The sequence below is a fragment of the Rhipicephalus microplus genome, chromosome X, assembly GCF_043290135.1.
Source record: "Rhipicephalus microplus isolate Deutch F79 chromosome X, USDA_Rmic, whole genome shotgun sequence".
Lineage (NCBI taxonomy): Eukaryota > Metazoa > Arthropoda > Arachnida > Ixodida > Ixodidae > Rhipicephalus > Rhipicephalus microplus.
Window position 1 is genome coordinate 490,162,113 of NC_134710.1, and position 23,001 is coordinate 490,185,113.

Genomic DNA, 23,001 nt, shown 5'->3' on the forward strand with positions numbered 1-23,001 from the left:
CGCTAAAGTCGATTTATGTAAGAGCGTTCAGGAGTACCATTCTCGCGAGCACCAGTGCTTCATATCAGCTAATCGTTTCTGGTGCTCCTAATACTCATGTTCCCCGTTGACATCATCGCGCAAGTGCAAAAAACTGATTATACAAACATCTGCAGCATGTATATGTACGTGCAAGATTTGTATATATATATCAGCACCATTTCATGACATGTCGCGATATAAAAATTGCAACATGGTCAATTTTCCTACGCATGCTTCGCATAGCGTCTACTATTAGGGTACGTAGAATAAGGCGATTTATTTTTTTAACTGTGGCGGCAACCTGTATGGCGAACTTGTTCACAGTGCCTGAAAGTCTACATAAAAAAAACCCACGACTTTCTAGAACAAATAAGTGTATTCCTGCTGTTAGAGCAGAAGTATAAAACAAAAGTGATTCTGTAACTGTTTCGCTCCCAGAAAAGTGCTGCGTTCCGATCTCTTTATAAATGCTGGCATGCTCGCGCTTGCAAGAAAAAAAATGAGAATGAAAAATAAAACATCCATTTCGTATGGAACCTCTTCTCAAAAGCGCTCTATATATTCACCGATCAGCCCCATCATGAGACACCACATCAATTTCGCAGGCACAATACTCTGCAATGACTCATTTACAATAAAACCATATCGCACTAAAGGAAGAAGAAAGACAGAAGTATTGCAACACCTGATTTTTCGGTACACTGTATTCTCGTTGACACATGTATCTATGCGTGTAATAACTACAGTTGCATAATTGTACTAAATGAGTTTTTTTTTTTTCTATATTCATTGTACATTCGAAAGTCATCAATTGAAGTGTATTTTGCTTTTTCCAGTGAATGGCAACTGATATAGCATAAAAGAAATAAATCTTTAATAGCATGTAAAAGTTTAAATCGGTGCACAATTTACGCTACACGAAGTCGATAATCTATACAATGAGGAAAATTAGCAAATAACTATGCCTTATGCAGCGACTGCATGTTTAGACCATATATCTTACTTTATAAGCACCTTTGAGTGACCCAAGGGTGCTACGTAACTCTCATTGATCATTTTAGCATCGCTGCCGTCGTCTGGCAGACATACACGTGCAGAGGGTTCCCTTTCGAGGGGGAGTCAATGATAAAAGCAGCACCCCCCTCTCTATCAATGCATTGTATGGGGGCACATTCTAGGCACTATAGTACGAATCGGACTGCACACCGACTTTTAGGGGGCAAAGGGAGGGGTGCGCCCACAGTGTCCCCCTTGTGCGCGCACACCTATGCTGACAGATGTAGCTATATTCAGTTTCATACATCAGGTGCAACGCTGCGAAAGCTATGCAAGAAGTTCAGCGAGAAACATGTGTAACTTTGTGCGTTTCACGCTTAACTTTCTTCATTGTAAACGCTCGTGCGAGACGAGCACAAACGCGCCTGCAGAGCGTCACGAAAGGCTACAAGTAAAACATCAAGAAATACGAACCAAGACAAGTCGTATAACGGACGTTTTTATCTCCGACGCGCAAAGCAGAAAGAAGAAAATAAATCATGTCTCAGATTTAAAAATAATTGTATTGGTTCTTAGTGCGAACGGACTCATTGCAAAAATTCTCGCTAGCTTTCACAGCATTGCACCTGATGCAGGAAACGTAGTATAGGAAAATACATTGGTAGATTACATTAACATGGGCTCAGTGGTGTGGCTTTTATGTGGGTGCTGTCATGATCCCTTATGATTTTCGAATATGCATAACCCCCTTTCTCTCGCCCTCCCACTAAGAGCGACGCTGAGCTCGATTGTGCTGCTACTCAATAATCTGTGTGTTTGTACAATTACATTGCATTTGGAAATCTGCTCTTGAAGAATTTCCTAAAGCAAAGATTTCGTAGAAGCTTAGTTTACCGCGATATAGGCAGTAGCACAAAGATGATGAAAGCAAGACAGGAAACAGCGTGAACCAACTTTTTTCTTTATTTACACTCGTACCCACGGCGCCATTAGGCATTACAGTGGGGGGAGGGGGGGGTTACACAGCGAATTTATAAATCATACATTTCAAGAACATTGGTAGTGAAAAACTAAAGAAAAATAGCGGCATACATTGTTGTCAATACACATGAATTTCATCAAGATCAGCTAACCTAGACGAAGAGAGAAAACAAAAATGAAATTTATACTGTACAAACATAAAAAGTACAGAAACGATGTGATAAGAACTAAACACTGCATAAAATTCGACTGCAGCTGAAGACAGAATGAGATGTCAAAGAGCGGCCGCAAAAGCTTCGTTACCTATTATGCGGACTTCGTCAACAGGCAGACGATTCCATTCAGAAATAGTTTTGGGGAAAAAAGTGCTTTTAAAAAGATTAGTCCTGCAGCTATATTCTCTAACCTTGAGCTCACGATCTGTTCGTCAATACATAATGGGGCTGAAGAATATACTGATTACGGTCTATTCCAATGTGGCCATGATATATATTGTGAAAAAGCTTCAAGCACAAAATTTGCCTTCTTTTTTCTAGAAGCTCCCATTTTAATGTTTCTTATGTAGCAGTAATGCTAAGGTTTCTCTCATAGCTACCGATAACGTATCTTGCAGCCATGTTCTGAACTCGCTCAAGCTTGTCGCAATTGGCATTTGTGGGAGGATCCCACACAATGCACCCACACTCTAATATTGGTCTGACGTAGCTCTTGTAGAGAAGATCGCGGGCCTGCTGAGGAAACGGCCTTGTGTTACGCCGCAAGAATCCCAACACCTTACATGCCTTTGCAGTAATGTAATCGACGTGCCTGTGCCAACACATGGATGATGTAAGGAATACGCCCAAGTACTTATACTCTGAAACAGTTTGTAACGAAGAACCAGATAGACTATAAAATGTCAATGCCATACGTTTTTTGTGAAACGCATATGAACAGTTTTCTGTACGTTTATTTGCATATGTAAATCACGGCACCAGTTTTCCATTTTCGTTAAATCATTTTGTAAAAGAACGGTATCATCGACGCTTGTAACTTCCCTATACATTATTAGATCATCAGCAAACAATCTGATGGAAGAAGCGATGGTGTCGGGAAGATCATTTATGAATAATAAAAAGAGCAAGGGCCCAACACTGAGCCCTGAGAGACACCAGATGTTACGCTAGCCATACCCGATTTTGAGCCATTTACCACTATGTAATGAGAACGCAAAGACAAGTATTCCCGAATCCATGTTATCACCTGTTCATTGATATTATAACAACGTAGCTTACATACAAGAAGCCCGTGATCTACGAGGTCGAACCCTTTCCTGAAGTCTACAATTATTGAATCAACACAGGAGCTTTCATCCAGTGAACTGCAAACTTCGTGAACAAATTCTGTTAATTGAGTTATATAGGAAAGCCCTTGTTAAAACCATGCAGTCTTGGATTAAGATTTTGATTAATTATGTGTGTCATTACATTGCTGCACAAGACATGCTCTAATATTTTGCAGGCTATACTTGTCAGGGATATCAGTCTGTAATTGTTGACTCGTTCACGAGGACCTGATTTATACACAGGCACAACGCATGCCACCTTCCAGTCGCGTGGCAGGCTTCCTGTTCTCAATGATTTCGAGTATAGAACCTTAAGGAAAGGCACGATAAATGGCGCACACATTTTGAGAAAACCGCCTCTCAATCCATCCAGCCCTCCTGCTTTGCTAGGGTCTAAGTGTTCGAGAAGACAGTGGATGCCGTTTTCATCAACAGCTACGTGATACATATCTGTCATACATCTGTTAGTAGGCGTAGGCAAAATGCTGTTTGACGAACACGGAGAAAATATGGAGGAAAAAAATGTGTTAAGACAGCTGGCCTTATCTAAGCTATTTTCCATTTCTTTACCGTCATGCTGAAGCGAAGGAATACACACTCCATCTTTTTCATTACATTTGACCAGATTCCAAAACAACTTTTTTGTTGTTTTGAATCGAGAAGGCAGATTGTTGAAAAATTCTTTTTTTGCCTGACGGATTTTTGTTTGCAGAAGTGTTCTGATGGTTTCAAGTTGCTGGCAAGTCTCAGAGGTGCGGTTTTTCTTAAATTTTTTATATACCCTATTCCGTTTACCGGTAAGGCGCCGCAGCTCACCATTAAACCATGGCTTCAATTTAGTACGACATGTAGTCTGCACCCATGAAGGCACGTACTTTTCTTGTAGGTCAAGCATTTTTGTTTTAAAAAAGAGCCATAACTCTTGAATGCTGCAAGCACCGGAACGGTGTTCGAATTCTGGAAAGAAAGCTTCCAATGCAAGGCCTATCTTGTTTACGTTTCCCTCACTGTAATTATACCTTTTTCTTGATGCGGCTGAGTCTTTTCGTATGTTAGTTTTATTTCACACAAAACAGCTTTATGGTCGCTAATGCCAGGTACCACCAAAACCGTTTTTACCCAGTTTGGCTGATTAGTTAAAAAAAAAAGTCTAAAATATCATTTTGTCTCGTGCTTTGCTTTACCATCCGAGTTAAGGAAAAGCTGTTAAATATGTCCAACATTTCCCATGCTGCTGCATATATAGCCCCCACACTGGAAGACGGATCATTCCACAAAAGCTCTAAAATATTAAAGTCCCCGCCTATAACAAGATAATCAGTATAGAGGGTCTCTAGTGTCTTTGAAGAATCGGTCATGACAGTTGTAGAACTTGCAGGAGGCCTATAAAATGAGCACACTGATATAATGTTTTTCCATTTGGCAATCTGATCATGCAGCATACATCCTCGCACGTGCCGCCACCTAGATCAAGTGCGGAACAAGACAGCGAACTATCAACAAGTATAAAGACCCCACCGCCATGATGATTTCTATCGTTCCTAAAGCAGTTGTAACAGCTTGGAAAGACCTCGGCGTCTCTTACGTCAGCATCTAGCCATGATTCGGTTCCAAGCACAATGCTTGATTTTACCATGCAAAGCAGGTTATGGAAATCTTCAACTTTGTTTTTGATGCTACGGCAATTGACACCCAGGAAAGCTACATCTGCTATAGAGCTGCGCATGCGTCATGTAGTTTGCACAACCTGGCCGCGACTTTCATCGTACACGTATATTTGCCTATTTAAAAACAGTTTACCATATTTCAGATTTACGCGAGCACCGTTAGAAGCATTCAAACTTATAGATTATCCCACGTCGTCCCATACACTGGTGATCCACGTAATTCCCATAAAAAGTTTTAGAAAAACCATGGGTTCTAGGAGCTTCTAACTCCTCTATATTAGTGTAAATCATTTGTTCCACTAATCATCAACAGGAGGCACTTTATTTAGGTAACCCTTTTATTGAAGTTGGAGAGAGTGAAATTTAGCAATAACCTCAGGATCTTCAGGTTATCTTGTGCTGAAACGTACCTGGCTGTTTTTGTAGCATAAGCTACATTGGATGAGTTTGAACAGTTTCGCGTGGCAAGAAAAAAAGTCACAGCTTTGCCGCAAAGGCGAAGCAATGAACACAATAGCAACAAACTGGAAGGTCACGCGCAGGATGGCAAGCAGATCGAAACGTGCCCCGCGTTTCTCACGCACAAATGACGCACGAAACGTACTCACAGGTACAGATGAAGGCGAATAAGCGTCTCAGTTGTTACTTCGCCCTGTCTGAAAAGCGCGCCCTTTTTGCAAATGGAGGATGTACAACGATTGCAGTAGCCTTTGTGCGCTGGGTACGTGCGATTATCCCCACTGCAAGATAAGGGTGCGTGATCGAGCGTACACCCCCTTGTTCTCTACATGGGCCAAAGCACGCGTGAGAGATGAGAGCCGCCGCGCGCTGACTGTGCCCTCTTGCTGATAATGCTGAAAACACAATAGTCCCCCCCCCCCCTCCGAAACGTCCACTAACAGTGGTAAGTGGCAGATATAAACAGCTTGCCATTTGAACGTCTATGGAGGTACTCCACGGTGGTTCAGTAGTAACGCCTCGCGTTTACGACACGAAGGTCCCACGTTCGATTCTGCGCACTGGAGTCTTTTTTTCCAATTTTTTTCTTACGTTTTCACATATATAGATACTTATGCATATACGGAGCATGACGTCGACACCGACGGCAAAATCCAGCCGACAGTGTCCATATATTAGCTATCGCAATAAAAAAAAGGACGCACTCGCGCGACACTACATTAGGCCAGTGCCAAGGTTGCTACATCAAAAAGGAGGTTAGCGGCGATGCCAGTGCACTCAAACGCTTTAAAGCATTCGGTTGATGTCATGTTCAATCGTTATTCCATGAACCTGAGTGAGTCAGAGAAACAAGAGACAGTGTGTGTTTGTGTATGTGCGTAGGCGCGTGTGTTTACACTTTCATGAACGACACCGGTTTGATTCTACCAGCTGTCACCGAAGCGCGTATTTGGAATTGCAGGTTCGGCATCACACGAAAGAGAGAAAAGAAGGAGCGTGAGGAGGACGCCAGCGTCAGGATTGCTCGCACGCTATTGGTTCGCCTCTGAAGGTGACATGCTGGTGACGCGTGCACTGGTGACACAGCGACGGACTTGACTTGCACACCTGCACCCCATTTTCTGCCATCCTCCCAGCTCTGCCATTGTCCCTCTCCGGCTAAGCGGCGCAGCCCCCGGCATAAGCCATGGTAACGAGGAACGGGGTTGGGTATACCGTAGCGAAAAAAAGACTTCCATTAGGTGCTCCAGCTGCCTATTCAGACGCCGCGGAAATCTCGAAGAGGGCATTGTTAACTCCCCCAAGATTGCTTGCGTCGGGGGGGGGGGGGGGGGGGGGTCGTTTGAAGCAAAGACATGCGTCGAATTTTCACTCAACCGCCGGTCTCCCGAAGACACGCCGACAGTTACTGTCGTCGTCGCTGAGTCACGGAAACACAGAGAAATGTTTATGGCTGTTCCATCGTGCAGCAGCATCCTCGACCCTTCGGTACCTTGGATGGATCGCTACCGTGCGGCGAGAGTGCGAATGAGTGGGTTTGGATAAAATGGAGATAGTACAGTGATGGTTTCAACGAGCGAAGAGGTTCGGACTATCAACGTGAAGTGCCTCCGCGACGCCTTCAGCACAGACAACATCAAGCAACTAATACGACGTGGATCGTCGTATTAGTTGCCTTGTTGTAGCTGGCAAGCCACTCGTGCGCATCCGTCCGTGCAGAGGTCGACGAGGAGGCACTTCACGTCAGACGGGCCGGCTGAACTGGCGTCTAATTTGCACGTAAATGTGCGCATGGCTACCAAGTCATTCGGAACCGCGTCGTTAATCAAAACACGCTTCACTTTTGATGTGCTAGCGTCTAATTCAGGGGTGAGCGTCTGCCGTGGCAGTCGGAATCACGTTTCTGCAAGGGCAGTTGGAACTGGTACAGTGTGCGACAGAAGCGTGATGCACGTGACCGAGCGTTAGATGGTAATTAAACATCTAGGGACCTTACGTCAACCACGCCAGCAGTGTCACGTATGTAGTAGTGATTGATTGAATAAAACAAAAAAGCAGTCACTCTTCTGCAACTCTTGCGGGCAGCACGGTTAATTGATATATGGGGTCTAACGTCCCAAAACCACCATATGATTATGAGAGACATTGTAGTTGAGGGCTCCGGAAATTTCGACCACCTGGGGTTCTTTGACGTGCACCCAAATCTGACCACACGGGCCTACAACATTTCCGCCTCCATCGGCAATGCAGCCGCTACAGCCGGGATTCGAACCCGCGACCTGCGGGTTACCAGCTTAGCCACTAGACCACCGTGGTGGGGCGAGCAGCACGTTTCAGCTCAGCTCTTATAGGGAGGGGAAAAGAGGGACGCCGAAAGGCATGAAGAGAAGGTCGAAAATAAGTGCGGCAGCAGGTTGTGGGTGCTTCCGTACGATGGAACAGCCGGGAAAACTCCCCACATTCCAACGCGGGTGCGTGCGTGCGTCACCTGCAGGAAATCCTGAAGTTGTCGCTGGCGTCCTCCTGCACACTTTCTGTTCCCTCTTTCGTGCCATGCGGGACCAGCAATGCCAAATATGCCACCGGGGTACAGTACTCTCTAACCGGGGCACCTTTTGTCGTGTCGTTGAAACGACAGCCACAGTTGACGGAGGTGAAAGACGTCATCTGCGTTTGTGCTCCTTGGTTTTCATCGGCCGATTTCCGCCGCCTCACGCGAAATACAAGAGACGCGCAAGGCAACACTGACCGTACTTGCGCGAGCAATTTTCTCGCTTTTTGCAAGCGTGGATGAGTGGCGTCGTACGGAGTCATTTTTCGAACTATTGCGAGAAGAAGGGAGTGGAACCGCCACCTTAATAATGCGTAATGCATGTTTGTGAGTACATTTGCATCTGATTGTGCATTTATACACGTGCAAACTCAAAAAATTTAGGTGGGGTTAGAGCTTCCCAAGTCCCACTTCCCACACTAGGATGGCTAGTGTGAATATAACGGCAAGAAAGGTTTTTCTAGCCACCATAGTGTGGGATTCCTTCACCTTGAAGCCATATTCTAGCCACCCTACAATCCCTCCACACCTTGCCTGGCTTAGGGCAGTGATAGCAGCCCGCTACTACTACCACATAAGACTGGCCACTGCAGGAAATGAAATGATCAATGTATCTTTTAAACAGAAACTATCGATTTGTGTCAAATAATTTCAAATCGAATAGCATGTATCACATATTATAAATAAATGAGCACATTTGCCATGACCTAACACACCCGTGCACAATATATATAAACTGAAGCAAGGTTCGTGCAAATGCCATTTCTTAGTGGAGACATCTCTAATAGTAGCACGATTTCACTTTCGGTAGAATGCAAGTGTGTTAGGTGTAAAATATGTTACGTTTTAAAATTTATTATCTTTAGAGCGTATGAGCCGGTATAACAAGCTTTTAAGCTTAAAAAATGAATCGATGAGATGGCAATATGTTCGTTTAACCTTGAAGTAGGGCTTTGCAGTAATGGCAGTAAAACTACATTTAGAAAAAAAAAACATATATTCGCATTAGTATACATTTTGATGGGTGCTTTCACAGCTTACTACCTTTCTGCTGCAGTGAAACCATTTTTGAAAGCGGTCGCTTGCAGACTAATATACACTTATTTGTTCATTTCTAACACTTAAATTTTCAATAATTTAAATTTGAATCAAGGCAAATACGTATACTGTAATATTCGTACGAATCGTCAGAGCATTCGATTATTCGCACAAGCTTAAAAAAATGCGTTCACAAAATATCAAGCCAGCATTACTGAAACTTTCGTTCCCTTAAAATAAAGTTTTCCCTAAGTTTTTACGTTAAGGAACCCCAGTTGGTCGAAATTTCTGGAGCCCTCCACTACGGCGTGTCTCATAATCATATGGTGGTTTTGGGATGTTATACCCCACATATCAATCAATCAATCCTCGAGCTTTTCCAGATCATCAAAAATCCCTGTGAATTCCCGATTTTGACGGCCGGTACACACCCTGGGTATACCAACCAGCGCTAATCAGCCATGCGCACCTGCTTGGGGAGCTAGCAAACGATGTAGCACAATGACGAAGAGGCCGCACACTAGCTGACCAGGACGCAATAATGCATAGGCCGACGATGATTAAACACGTGGCCTCGGCGATAAATTACGGCCGCCATGTTGTAAGACGCTCGGCCGGAACTAATTTCGGAGGTCATGGTGCTGATTATTTCAAAGCATACTTTGTACAGGCATTAAAAAGCTTGAAAATGAATCAAACACCCGGTGCGTCCAAGAAATATTGTTAGTAAAAGTTTGTGACTTCTCTAGCACGGGTGCACTTCTGCACTTAGTGTAACGACAAAGAAATGAAAGAAGATGCCACTGGTTTGAACACAGGACCGAACTTTGCCGACCGCCCTTGATATGACGCCACATTCCATCGTAGCCAATGAAACGCAGTGCGCACTGGGGGATGGATGTGACCTTTTTGCAGTGTTGGCTCGTTCAAAAGGGAGTATCGCCAGAGATACCAAGTTGCATCAAAGCAAATAGCGGCCCAGGACATTCCTTTGCCTTGTGGCACCATTTTCTCACACTCGTTCCAATCACCATGTGTTACCAAGTGCCCCACTTTGGCTTTGAGGCTATCTGCAGGTGCTCACGAGTTCACGCTCATGCTGCTTGCGATAGCACGTGCCAAACTATTTCGAAGTCAGAGTAAAAGGAGCATTAATAAAGAGGTAGGCAGTCACTGCTGCCTACCTCTTTATTAATATAACGAAGAACAATAAGTCAACAGTATAGAACAATTTTCTTCAGCGCTTGAATGCCTGTCGCAGGTGGTTCAATACAGCATCGAAGGGATTCGCCCGGAATTGCGGGTGGTTCGCCAATTCCTCCAAGTGCTTCATGTCCTTCGCCCTGCACAAAGGAAGGCACGTCACATTGGCAGAATGCATCCATGATTATCTTGCTTGTACTCTTTACTGGCATTCTCTTCAAAGTGGAACAGTAAGTAGCCACTCCAACTGTCATAACCAGGTTTATCTAGTGGTTTAGCATTCTAGCTGCCATTTGTTCTTCACACAATCACACAAAAAGAAGACAATGAGACACACGGCACTTTCATAAAAATTTACACACACAGAATATATACTGAAAAATACAACGCATGTACCAAACTATGCAACTAGCCCAAGAACAAGTTCTTCCCACACAAGCCTCCAGCAATTCTGTAATGCCTGTACTTGGGCTGTAGAGACGAACCTTGTGCATTTCGCACGGCATTGTTAAAGTACCACACTGACCGCTGCACGCCAGTTAACTGGAAGCACTCGATGAGTGGTTCAGAGTTTTCACAAATTATTTGCCCAAATAATGCCAGCCTATGTCACTAAATGGCCTTTCAAATGGCCTTTCAATGGCGTAGACTAAATGGCCTTTCAAGCATTCCAGGTTTTCAACTCGCCTTCTAGGACACCGAATCTTCCCAGATATAGAGTGCAAATATTGGTTTAGATGCTGCCACTGAAGCAGCCGCTACACCTTTGTTCAGGGAGAAGGAATATTATTAAATTTATTATTATTATTATTATTATTATTACCTGAGCCTTTACGTGCCAAAACCACACTAGGACGATGAGGCACTCCGTAGTCGAGGGCTCCAAAAAATCAGGTGTTCTTTACCGTGCACTGACATTGCACAATACAAGCAAGCAGCCCTCCAACTGGAGATATGACCATTTTACACCGAGTATGCCAACTACTATTGTCCATCAACTTCTCATTTGAAGCCACTCATAGTGAGTCTGTAGCGCTTAGACCCTTGTGCATCCATCCATGCGCGAACATTCCAAATAATCGTTCAACCGGTTTGTTGCATATGAACCGCTAGTTGTCCCTTTAGATGACGTCTCCTGACTAGTGCGAAGTTTAACTTGAAGCCATATTTTATCAATTTATATGTCTTGCTAGACGGGTATAGGTGAAATGCGTCAGGAAGCCGAAATCCAGGCAAAATGCCCTTTTCTAATGAGGCTCGTGAGTAGAGTTGTCAGCGTTCCACATATTCTGAGTGCTGCACATACGCGAAAGCAAAAGGTAACAGGAAAAAAAGGTAAGCAACCATTCAACGGGCTGCATTTGTGAGGCACGAATGGATATGCAAGGATGCCATCACATGCTTTCGTTCACGCTACGAAGCCCACCTAACTAGGTAGGCACCGCCTGCCAACACCTTTCGCTAGGATCACTATTCTTCTGTGACAATAGCCTTTATGCCTCCTCTGACTCCAGCATATGACAGTAACAGCACCATACACCAGCCCAGCACACAAAAATGCATGGTCATAGCCACAATAATAAACAGCTGCATGATAAACACAGCCTCTCTCGTGCATGCTGTCATTTGTTTGAAGACACTACTGCGAACCTCGTGCAACTTCACCACTGCCACTGCACATAGGATCGCAGTCACATTTCTCAAAACAACATTCACAACACACCGTATGTTAACAGCTGATGGGTTCACACTGCCACCAACAATAATCTTCATAATCGCAATGTGATGAAAAGAAAACGAGCCTTCATTTCATTTACACATCATAAATGTTATAGGGCTGCTAACAGTGTGATGGAAAGATGACACACTTCTACAACGTTCAGCCCAGGCAAGCTGTGTTTATGTGTGAAATATTTCTTGAATAATACAACGAAAAAAAGGGGGGGCTTCTGGCATAGCTCTTGTTCAGAATGCAATGCAGTTCCTTAACCCCGTTCCTAAAACCACTGAGTCCACCTGCGCTGTAGAGGAGTTACCAATGTAATTTATTAGGCTTTGCCTTTTTGGTCGACTCGGTATCAAGAGTCAAGTCAGCACTTCCTTTCTACGGGAGATACAATTAATTTTCTCAACCTGTATGCTTTTCTCTTCACTTATTCAGCTACAATCAGTCTATGCACGCTGACCTCAGTTCAGCAATAACTGAGCAATATTTTGCACCATACGTCCAGTACGAACCATTTTCCCATTGCAACCACCGCCGATCCCGTTCTGATGCCACAGCGTCAAGTGAACGATACAACTGGTCAGTTTACAGTCTCTACAAAGAGTAATGTTGAAGGGATGCTGCCATGACATATGACATGTGGCGGGCATAGGTGCGACTAAGGTGCCATAAAGATTATGCACGTGATGACTCGATGCTCAGATGCTTCCGTAAAACGTACTTCGTGCTAGAGACCTAACTAGGTTTCTGCATTAAAGACTACTTGGAGCTTTGCTTGCCAGAATGAGCGGATGGTAAAGACATTTTCTCTGCGGTGGGTCTCTTGGCGAACTGACTTGAGAATTTATGCCAACACATGGCACATTTTTTTTCTTTTTTAGTTAATACAGATTTTCATAAAACTGCCGTAATAATCAGGCTCTCGTTGTTCTCGCAAAAAAAAAACTACGACGAGGCAGAAACACTGTTATGCACCTAAAGTTACCTTCAAACAGCGGTGCAACAGTCAACACAAAATTTGGAGCAATTTTCAGAGCTGCAAAATGTTACTTTTGGAGCACTAAAATTCGATGTTGAAGCAGATTACAGAAAAAAACATCATTTTTATCACAAAAAAAAAAAACATTTGGGGCAGTATAAGAAAGCCTTATGTTTTAAAAAAAAATAAGCATAAGCCACTCAATATCAGCTAAATTGTGCAGAGTAAACATGAGCACTATTATTTCAATAGAAGCAGTATTTTGAACCACCCCACTGAGCAAATAATGACAAAGTCCACATAAGCATTTGCCGCCTCTGTCAAATCCTTTCTTTATTCTTTATTCTTTCTTTATTCGGTGAGTGCCCCGCTTTGCTCAAAAAGGCGTTACAGCAAGGGGGTTACAGACTGGAATAAAACAATTCTTCGTTTATACAGCACACTTGCTTGTCTTGCAGCCGGTTCCAATCTCTAATGGTCATCACAAAAAAGGAATTATAGAACTTATTATAATTATTATAATTAAAATTTGTATAATTATAATTATTATTAAAAATTATTATAATTATAAACTTGACACACTCTACGAATAGAAATGTTGATCTGCTAAGCTGGCGACCTTGAAATTCAGGGGATTCAAGAAACTGAAGAGTAGGGGTGAGAAAAGAAGAAGAAAAGTTAACAAAAACTGGTGCAGAAGGGCGCCAAAAACGTCCCACACTACTCTAAATGGGAGCCAGTATTTTTTCGGACGTCAGCGCTCAACTCACAATTATGCGGCGAATAGTAACTGAAGAAAATGTGCTGTGTCCCGTGACTAGTGCTAGTCATCCCTTCCAAATCATACCATGATTTCACTCAAAGCACAAGTGCACTGCAGCGAAGGTGGCTTAAGCAGTGTTCTCCATGAATTACAATAAGGCCAAGACATTTTAGAGCACCACTACTACCCCCCCCCCCCCTTTTTTTTAAACGATGGGGTTACGTTTAGGGCATAACTTCTCGGCTCACTTGTAAGGCGCATTCTACATTGGATATCTATCACCAGGACGACGCGGCTAACGCAAATTTGAGAGGAAAAAAATTGGCAGATCCTAGGTACAGTCGGAATCGATGATATGTGAAGCACGAATGAGGAAGGTTGATATGTCACTTTAAAATTGGCACGTTACGAGGCACATGGATGCAGTAGAAAGTAAACACAAGTAGAAATGTTATGTGTACTTAGGTATCTAGATAAGATGCAAGTATGGCACCACTAACCCTTGCAATATGAGCCCCAACAGTGATAGGCATCCAACAGTGATAGGCATGTCCATTATGCCTTACATGACACACATATCATGATTATCATGTTTGGACATGTAATTACCTTTCGTTGTCCATTCACGTCATGCAATATCAAATTCAGTGTATGTGAAGCTAGCGAAACGGCCACGAGGGCATCATGAGCGTGGCACGTAGTCATGTTCTTACATGACACACGTCCTGAATACCATGTTTGCACCAGTCATATACCTTCGTAATCCATTCACGTCAGGTAATATCCAGTTTGGTATATGTGAAGCTAGCGAAACAGCTGCCCCGCCGCATTGGTTTTGTGGCTAAGTTACTTGGCTGCTGACCCACAGGTTGGGGATCACATTCCGGCTGCGGCGGCTGCATTTTCGATGAGGCAAAAAATGCTGTAGGCTTGTGTGCTCAAATTTCGGTGCATGTTGGAGAACCCCAGGTGGTCAAAATTTCCGGAGCCTTCCACTTCAGCGTCTCTCATAATCATATGATGGTTTTGGGACATTAAACCCCACATATCAATCATTACTACATTAGCGAAACGGCCGTGAGCTTGCTATGAGCATAGCATGTAGTCATGTTTTACATGACATGCATATCATCATTATCATGTTTGGACATGTCATTTACCTTCCTTGTCTATTCTCGTCACAAAATACCAAATTTTGTGTAAGTAAAGCTAGCGAAACCACCATGAGCACATCATGAACGTAGTGTGTAGTCATGACTTACATGACATGCATGTCATGATTTCCACGTTAGGGTCTGTCATTTATGTTCGCCAAGCAGTTACGTCATACTATACAAGTTTCGCAATCATCATCATCATCATCATCATCAGCCTGACTACGTCCACTGCAGGACAAAGGCCTCTCCCATGTTCCGCCAGTTAACCCGGTCCTGTGCTTGCTGCTGCCAATTTATACCCGCAAACTTCTTAATCTCATCTGCCCACCTAACCTTCTGTCTCCCCCTAACCCGCTTCCCTTCTCTGGGAATCCAGTCAGTTACCCTTAATGACCAGCGGTTATCCTGTCTACGCGCTACATGCCCTGCCCATGTCCATTTCTTCTTCTTGATTTCAGCTATGATATCCTTAACCCCCGTTTGTTCCCTAATCCACTCTGCTCTCTTCTTGTCTCTTAAGGTTACACCTACCATTTTTCTTTCCATTGCTCGCTGCGTCGTCCTCAATTTAAGCTGAACCCTCTTTGTAAGTCTCCAGGTTTCTGCTCCGTAGCTAAGTACCGGCAAGATACAGCTGTTATATACCTTCCTCTTGAGGGATAGTGGCAAACTACCTGTCATAATTTGAGAGTGCTTGCCAAATGTGCTCCACCCCATTCTTATTCTTGGGGTGGAGCACATTCTTATTCTTGGGGTGGAGCACAATTAGATATTTCTATGACCTCTTGTTTTCAGAGTTCCTGTCCTAGAAGGATAAATGGAAAGAAAAACTTGCTGCTATTTTGTTGCCTCCGCAGGAAAGAAAGAAAATTCACTGGGCATCTTCGAGCACTGCTTCCATTGTCATCATCCAGGGACGTACACAGAAGTTCAGACACAAAAAGCGTCAATGGCAGAAGAAACAGCATGGCAGCTGCAAGATAGACAAGCATTGTTTTGCAACACTAGATGTCACAAAAAAGGCAACCAGGTCTTCAAGGAATTTCAGAGGCAGCACTAGGGCCATTTAATGGATGTCTCACACCAGAGGCTCTCCGTCGGTGAAACTACAGTGGTTACAGGAAATGCACCATTTTTCTTCACGATGTGGTATGGGGTGGGGGCTGAGTTGAGGAGGTAGTTCGAGCATTTCACTGCATCATATGAAGCATGGTCAAAAACAAACTGAAGGCGAGCCGTGCCTAAACCAGAGCGAAACACAATGATAGTTGTGGTAGTAAACAATAGCTACATTCAATAGCACAATTCTTCAAGCTACATCACCCTAATCACTGCTAATAAGAAGGCTACAGCCACTGAATAAACAAAGCATCGACTGGTTTGCAATTTCTTGAACAGCGTGAATGAAGCAGTTGGGGGAAAACAGTGCCTGATACACAGGAAATGCCTTCGGTGATGAAAGTAGAAGCTAATAAGTATGTTTGGAGAGGTTCAGTCATTTCAAAGCGCTAACAACAATGCTTGATGAACCCTTTGAAAGGCTCTACCTTTGAGTCATGTTTTTTTTTTTTTTTTTTTTCAAAATCGGCAGAACAACCCATCTAAGAAAAAATTTTACATTATTCTCAAGAAACTCAGCAGAATAGATCCTGAGTAAGAAGTGGTACATACCACTCTCTTTATAGCCAGGCTTGAAAAGTGGTACGCATCGGTACTGCTGTTTTGGGGTGAAGTCAAATGAAAAATTAAGATATGGCCACGAAAATTATTCTTTAATTCAAGGAGGCTGTTTAGATTGTTTCAGGCATTCGATACAAAGTAGAACTTTGCTGCACAGCTAGCTGCTGTGCAATTATGCCGAGCTCACGTGAAGGCGACCTGCGCCAGATATTAGAACTGGAATTCGGGAATTGGAATTTTATAGCTTACAATTATTTCATGAAGTTTGTACACACTGTGTGGACCCTTAGCCATTGGTTAGTTTGGGTCCAAAAAGATACATTTTATAGGAACACTTTGAAAAAGTATAACTAAAGAAGTTATATAACATCTAATAAAGAATTTGAAAAGAAGCTGTATCGTACATGAAATAACCATACAAAGAGAAAAAAATAAAACTGTTACATAACAGGAGGAAAAAAAGAACGACCTTTACTTAAAGTTAGGATAGCCATCACACTAAACATAACTGGCCAATAATGAATCAGGAAATTCTTCTAAATAGTGTTTTTCTAGTGTCTTAGTGAAATATAAACACACTAATTTCAAAAGGTATAGCATTATCTTTATCTATTTATCTATCTCAGAATACTGTCAATACCAAGATGGGATTACTACAGGAGTGGTGTCAGATTGTACATTGTAAAAAACAAGCATACATAGATTAAAAATGCATGTTTCAAGCACTTGAAATTTCAAGCATATATCTCAAACACAGTGCAAAATTTGCCGTAGTGATAGGCAAAGAGTCTTCATGAATATAAACATCAGATGAATTGCAAGGGCAAGCAAAAAACAAATACAAAACGTAATTGTACAGACAGGGTTAAAACTTGCGACATCATCAATTCAGGAAATCTCGGCTAAATAAAAGTCAGCACACATTCACTCGCTCAAAAAACAAATTTATCAACTGTCGGCTTTGTCAACACGATGGGGTGCAGAGCATTCCAAGCGCGTATGGCTCGCGAAAAAAAGAATGGTCAAAAACATTGTTCTTGAAGGAATACTCATCGAGTGTGTGACAATGCTTATTTCGCGTTTGGCGCGAAATAAGCATTGTCAGATCTTAATAGCAGCTCTGTAAAATCTGTTCACCACATACGTTGTTAGTTCGTGGATATTCCATTTACCAAAGGTTAGTTGTCTGGTAGAACGAGAAGCTGCGGAAAACATCGACACATTGAAAGGGTGGCTGTAATTATTAACCGTGTATACATAATTGGCTAGTTTTAATTTCCATAGCTTATTGAATGGCAAAATGAGTAATCGGAAAAACAGAGATTCACTAGGGTCATTATACTTCGCATGAGTAATAATTCTTACAGCTTGGAAGTCTTCCAACTGAGTCCTGGTAAGTTGTGCACCAACCGCCTCAAGACTCAATGCAATACGAGATGCGACCATGAATGAAAGCATAATAAAGTATTCGTAGAGTACTACCAAAATGTTGACAAGCCTGAGTAAGTGCATGACACCCTGAGACTAATTTGGAACACACATTCTGAATATGCATCTGCCAATGTAAGTTATTATCTATAGTGACACAGATATTTATTGGTGATTACTTGCTCAATCAGAGAATAGTTGCTTTAATTATTTTATTCTAGAGTGAGATGTAATACAGTTGGTCTTATCAGTATTTAAAAATAGTTTACTAATTTATAACCAATGAGCAAACCTAGATTTTGACCAGTTACTATGACGCAAGTATAGTAAGCATACATCAGTATGTTAGAAGACAAATATCCGCAAAAGGTCATTTATAAACAAGGAAAACAGCGATGCAAGGAGAACAGCGATGCAAGGAGAACAGCAATTTACATCGGCTAAGGTGACCTCGTAAGGGGAGTAATTAGGTACACCTAAAGCAGACAGCAATTCATGCTGCTTTTGGAATGCCATAATAAAATGACTGCACACACAATTGGTGAATGTGCAGTCAATCCTGAGAATTGTTGCAACCAGGTAAATAGAAAGCACTTTTAGAGAAGTGTGAGAAGCCGGTCGCACTGAGCCAACATAGGTGGGACACCAATGGCTCAACTGAGTGCAAATTGTGAGAGTGCCCAAGGTTGGACTGGTAACTAGGCCGCCCAACTTGGGACCACCACAGCCACAAGGCTATGAAGAAAAGATGGTATGCACACACTCAGTGTTTTCAATCAAGACACCATGGGGCAAAGTCATCACTTGGTTAGTAGCAAGCATTCCTTTTGCCCCCACAATCATGACATCGAAAAATGGCATCAGTGGGCTTTGGAATGTATTTGGAATGACAAAGCATAAGCTTCAAATTTAGCGAAGTAGCAGTTACAGAAGAAATCGCTTTGCAACTCCTAAAATTAGTGGAAATGTCTTTACTTAGATTAACACTTTCGCGACCACACCTATCCCCATCAATGGTATGTTTTCGATGTTTACAACTTGTATATTTGCCCTGTTTCGAACGCTTTTGGACCCCTTGCTCTATCTAACGCGTAAAAGAAAAAGTATTTTATCAGTTTCGCTTTTGTGTTTCTCTTTTTTCACTTTGTGGTGTTTTTAAAGCGCCTTTCCATGCGCACGAGTGAGATATTCAAATGACAACAACAGCACAAGCTCGAAAGACGACATCAACACTTTTGATTTCAGTACGGGAGTTTGTCGAACCGCCTTGGAAGATCAGCAGTTGTCCAACAATGAGTTTGGCTTTGCGCTCGGACCAGGTTATTGCCGGCACGTGTCTGTGTAAGTTGACCCGATGTATTCTGAAGGCTAGAGCTCTTATCTGCAGAACGTCCACTTCCTTCGGGCGGGAGTACTTGCTGGCGACAGTGCAGGGAGTGCAGTTTCGTGCGTGGAGGCAGCCAGGAGTGAACCTTGGAGCCGCGTTACATAGTGCCGCGCAGCACTTCGCAACCGCAGTCGACTTTTTGTTTTTTACAATTCAGGTTATTAGAGAGCTATGCAAAAGCCCAAATAAATATGCTTGGACGCATATTTTTCAGAAGCTGACGTACAACGAGAGAGACGGTTCTTGGAGGTCCTACAGTTCATCTTGATGCTCCTACACCAAACGCTCCTCAGGGCTAACGGTACCAACAAAAAAAAAAAAAAAAAAAAATCAGGAACTGTATATTAAGCTATGAACAAAGAAAAGTTGAACAGAAAGTAAGTGTTTTCTGTGAAGGTCGCCGAGTAGCGAGAGCATGCGACGGACGCGAATCACATCGGCTCCTGCTCACGTTCATTTTCAAGAATTTCTTCCTGGCGACCTGTTGCAATGATAGGAACTTGTTCCTAGCATCACCACTGTCAAGCCTATACCCGACTTCAACCTGTGAGTGCGCTTTGAAATGTCTTAACGCTTCCGAAAGTTCTTGAACAGGTCCACCTCGCTAACCCTAACAAGCCGGAGACGCGGCTTGGACAGAACGTTGCCCCGCTATACAGCGGATGGAGAGCGTGTCTGGGAGCGTCGCAGCCGACGAGAAGCACTCATTGCCCTCTCGCTCTACGGACCACATGATGGATACGCAGACCAGTCAAGACGCCGATACACCGGCGAGCAATGAGCACAACGCACATCCATTGATCACTGTTACCAAGAGAGCGAACAAACGCCGACAGCTGCAACCCCATACCGAACTGACTCAACAGCTGCCCAGCACGCCGTCTGAGCCCGCTCTACACAAGAGCCGGCCTAAGACGCGTCTACCAAAACTCCCACCGTTCCCTGCCGAGGACTACAAGCTAGCAATCCGTCCCCTTGGTGGATTAAATCTGAGCAAGGTTAGCCCCAAGGCGTTACTTCTCGCCGTAGCTCATACAGCAAATATACGCAGTGAGAAGCCCGATATCAAGCTCGTATTGACGAAAATCAAAATGAGCTAACAATAAGCACCTCATCTGAACACATCGCCACTGCACTTGGAAAAATCACCAAAATTACAGTGCACGCAACAACCTACAACGTCACCTCTTATGGTATTGCGCCTGATAATTCGTGCAAAGGTGTGGTCAACAGAATAGGCCATGAAATCACACCAGACAACTTCTTAACAGAAGTTGAACTACCGGGCTACGAGGTCCTTAACGTGCAGACGCCTCGGCAACTCCGGAGCAATAATGCTCACATTTTGTGGCAAGCGAGTCCCTTTCTTCGTCAACGCGTACAGACAGGCTCTTCGCTGCTACCTCTACAAACAGACTATTCCCCACTGTAGAAAGTGCAACAAAACAGGACACCGCGAAGATGTGTGCCCACAGCCTCCCGACACACCAAAATGTCGAGTGTGCGGGGATTCACTATCGCCTAACAACCACGAGTGCTGCCCTTCTTGCATGCTTTGTGGTGGCGACCACCCGACGGCTGTTAAACCATGCCCAAAGCGGTTTTTGCCACCAGTCAACCGACGCAAACCACCCCGGTCAGCTACTCCCACCAGGAAGGCCCATTCACCATCTACCAGCCCCGGGCGGCAGAGCAGTGCGTCCGGGAGTGCAGCCAGGCGAAGGAGCCATTCCAGTTGGGGCCCAAGCGAGGAAGCTCGTCATCGCGGAGCGGTTTCGCTGGCCAGCAGGGATCTCAAGGCTGGCACACGGACGGGACAACGCATCATCATGGCCAGCAAAGCGGTTCCCACAAGAAAGCACAAACGGTAAGCTGGGCAGGGCAGTTCCCTCCTCTCCCTCCCTCTCCACACCAGTCCCACTCCCTCACACAAACATCAACGCAGTAAAGAACACCACAACCAATGCCACCTAGACTACCACAACCCATGTCAGTAGACACACAGCTTCACCCTGACATACCGTCAACTACGGCACGATCCGACTATAGCACACGAGAGGCGTTGAACAAAATGGCCACTTCTTTAAAGAACGAATTCGCAGCTATGATGCAGGTAGAAATGCAGAAAATGAAGGATAGCATTATGGCTGAACTAACAGCTCCACGCCAACAATTGATCCAGCAGGCCCTGCAATCTGCTGTCGAGCAGATTGTAACGGATGTTAAACAGCAGATATCGGTTGCACTTGGCCAACTTAATGCGCCATCTGCACCAAAACGCACCACGTCTCCGACACGTGAAACACAGCGACCGCATTTTTACATACGCCCCTCCCGTTTCCTATCACCGTCTCAAAAAACCATCCCAACAGCCGCAGCTGCTGCAGTCCCGCTTCCCACCACCTTCCACCAAGATTTAGCACATTCTGAAATGCCTCCGTGTATTACCGAGGCCCCGCTATTGCATGATCATGGCGAGAGACCGTGGGTCAAGGCGTGACACCCCTCAACTCCTACGTGTGTGGCAGTGGAATTGCAGGGGGTACCGTAGGAAACGCGGAGCTCTAATGCAATTCATTGCGACGCAGCGGATTACTCCCGATGTCATAGCGTTACAAGAAGTACAATGTACCCCCACGCTTCCGGGTTACACCACATACACGGACATAACGAACAATACACCACATCGCACAGCTACATTAGTTTCTAAGCATGTCACTGTCATAGAACACACCCTTCAAAGCACCTCCATCTCACACATACTTATCGAATTAGTCCCGTGCACTCGTTCCAGTAGCAGCCTGTACGTGCTTAACGTTTACAGTGCACCTAACACCAGGAACGATGACTTCGGTCATCTATTTGCACAACTATGCATGTTGAGTAAACACATACTTATTGTAGCAGATTTCAATGCCCCCCATCCGGCTTGGGACTACGCAACAGAAACGCCTAAAGGCCGACGACTCGCACAGGTTCTCGCGATTCATCGCATGACCCTGCTGACAGAACCTGATCAACCTACTCGCCTAGGTAATAGTGTGAGCATGGACACATGCCCCGACCTCACGATAGTCAAAGGGGGTTAGTCACCATTCCTGGTGCAGCCTCATGGTGAATCTAGGCAGTGATCACCATATACTAACTACAGAGCTCCAAGTAGCAGCGCCGCGTGCCCCAGAGCGCATCATAAAACTAACAAATTGGGATGCATATAGGCGTAATCGTACAACTACCCATCAAGACTCTCCTTCCCTAGAGGCTTGGATATTACAACTTCAGTCCAATTTTCAAAGAGCTACCAAACTCATCGCTGCGACGACAGAAACGCCGGATGTGGATTGGCATCTGCTGCATCTCTGGGATGCCCACAGAGGCTTCACAGGGCGGTGGCGGCGACAGAAACATAACCGAAAACTTCGTCTCCGAATCACCCAACTAGCTACTGAGGCACATGACTATGCGAACATCCTCACTAGCAACAATTGGCATACTTCTGTGATCGACTCAACGGCTCACTAAGTACACCTCGAACGTGGCGTATACTCCGTGCTCTTTTAAATCCCACGCAGACGAAATCACACACTGCTTACGCAATCCGCACCATTCTCCACAAATCGGGGCTTGACGATACCACTCTG

General features: G+C 44.1%; 1 protein-coding gene across 4 annotated transcripts in view; it reads right to left on the reverse strand.

Moving 5' to 3' along the window:
- Nucleotides 1-1,962: 1,962 nt before the first annotated feature.
- Nucleotides 1,963-23,001, reverse strand: part of LOC119160777 (uncharacterized) — a 115,679-nt gene continuing 94,640 nt past the window's right edge. For 2 of the 4 annotated variants that reach the window (XM_037413007.2, XM_037413008.2), the window contains exons 6-7: nt 16,537-16,582; nt 1,963-10,380 (exon numbers count right to left, since the gene is read on the reverse strand). In XM_037413007.2, the coding sequence (XP_037268904.1) occupies nt 10,252-10,380; nt 16,537-16,582 (175 nt within the window). In that variant the 3' untranslated portion in view covers nt 1,963-10,251. Of the gene's footprint in view, nt 10,381-15,898; nt 16,059-16,536; nt 16,583-23,001 lie in introns of those variants that run through there. The other 2 variants (XM_037413011.2, XM_037413010.2) reach the window with 2 other exon arrangements.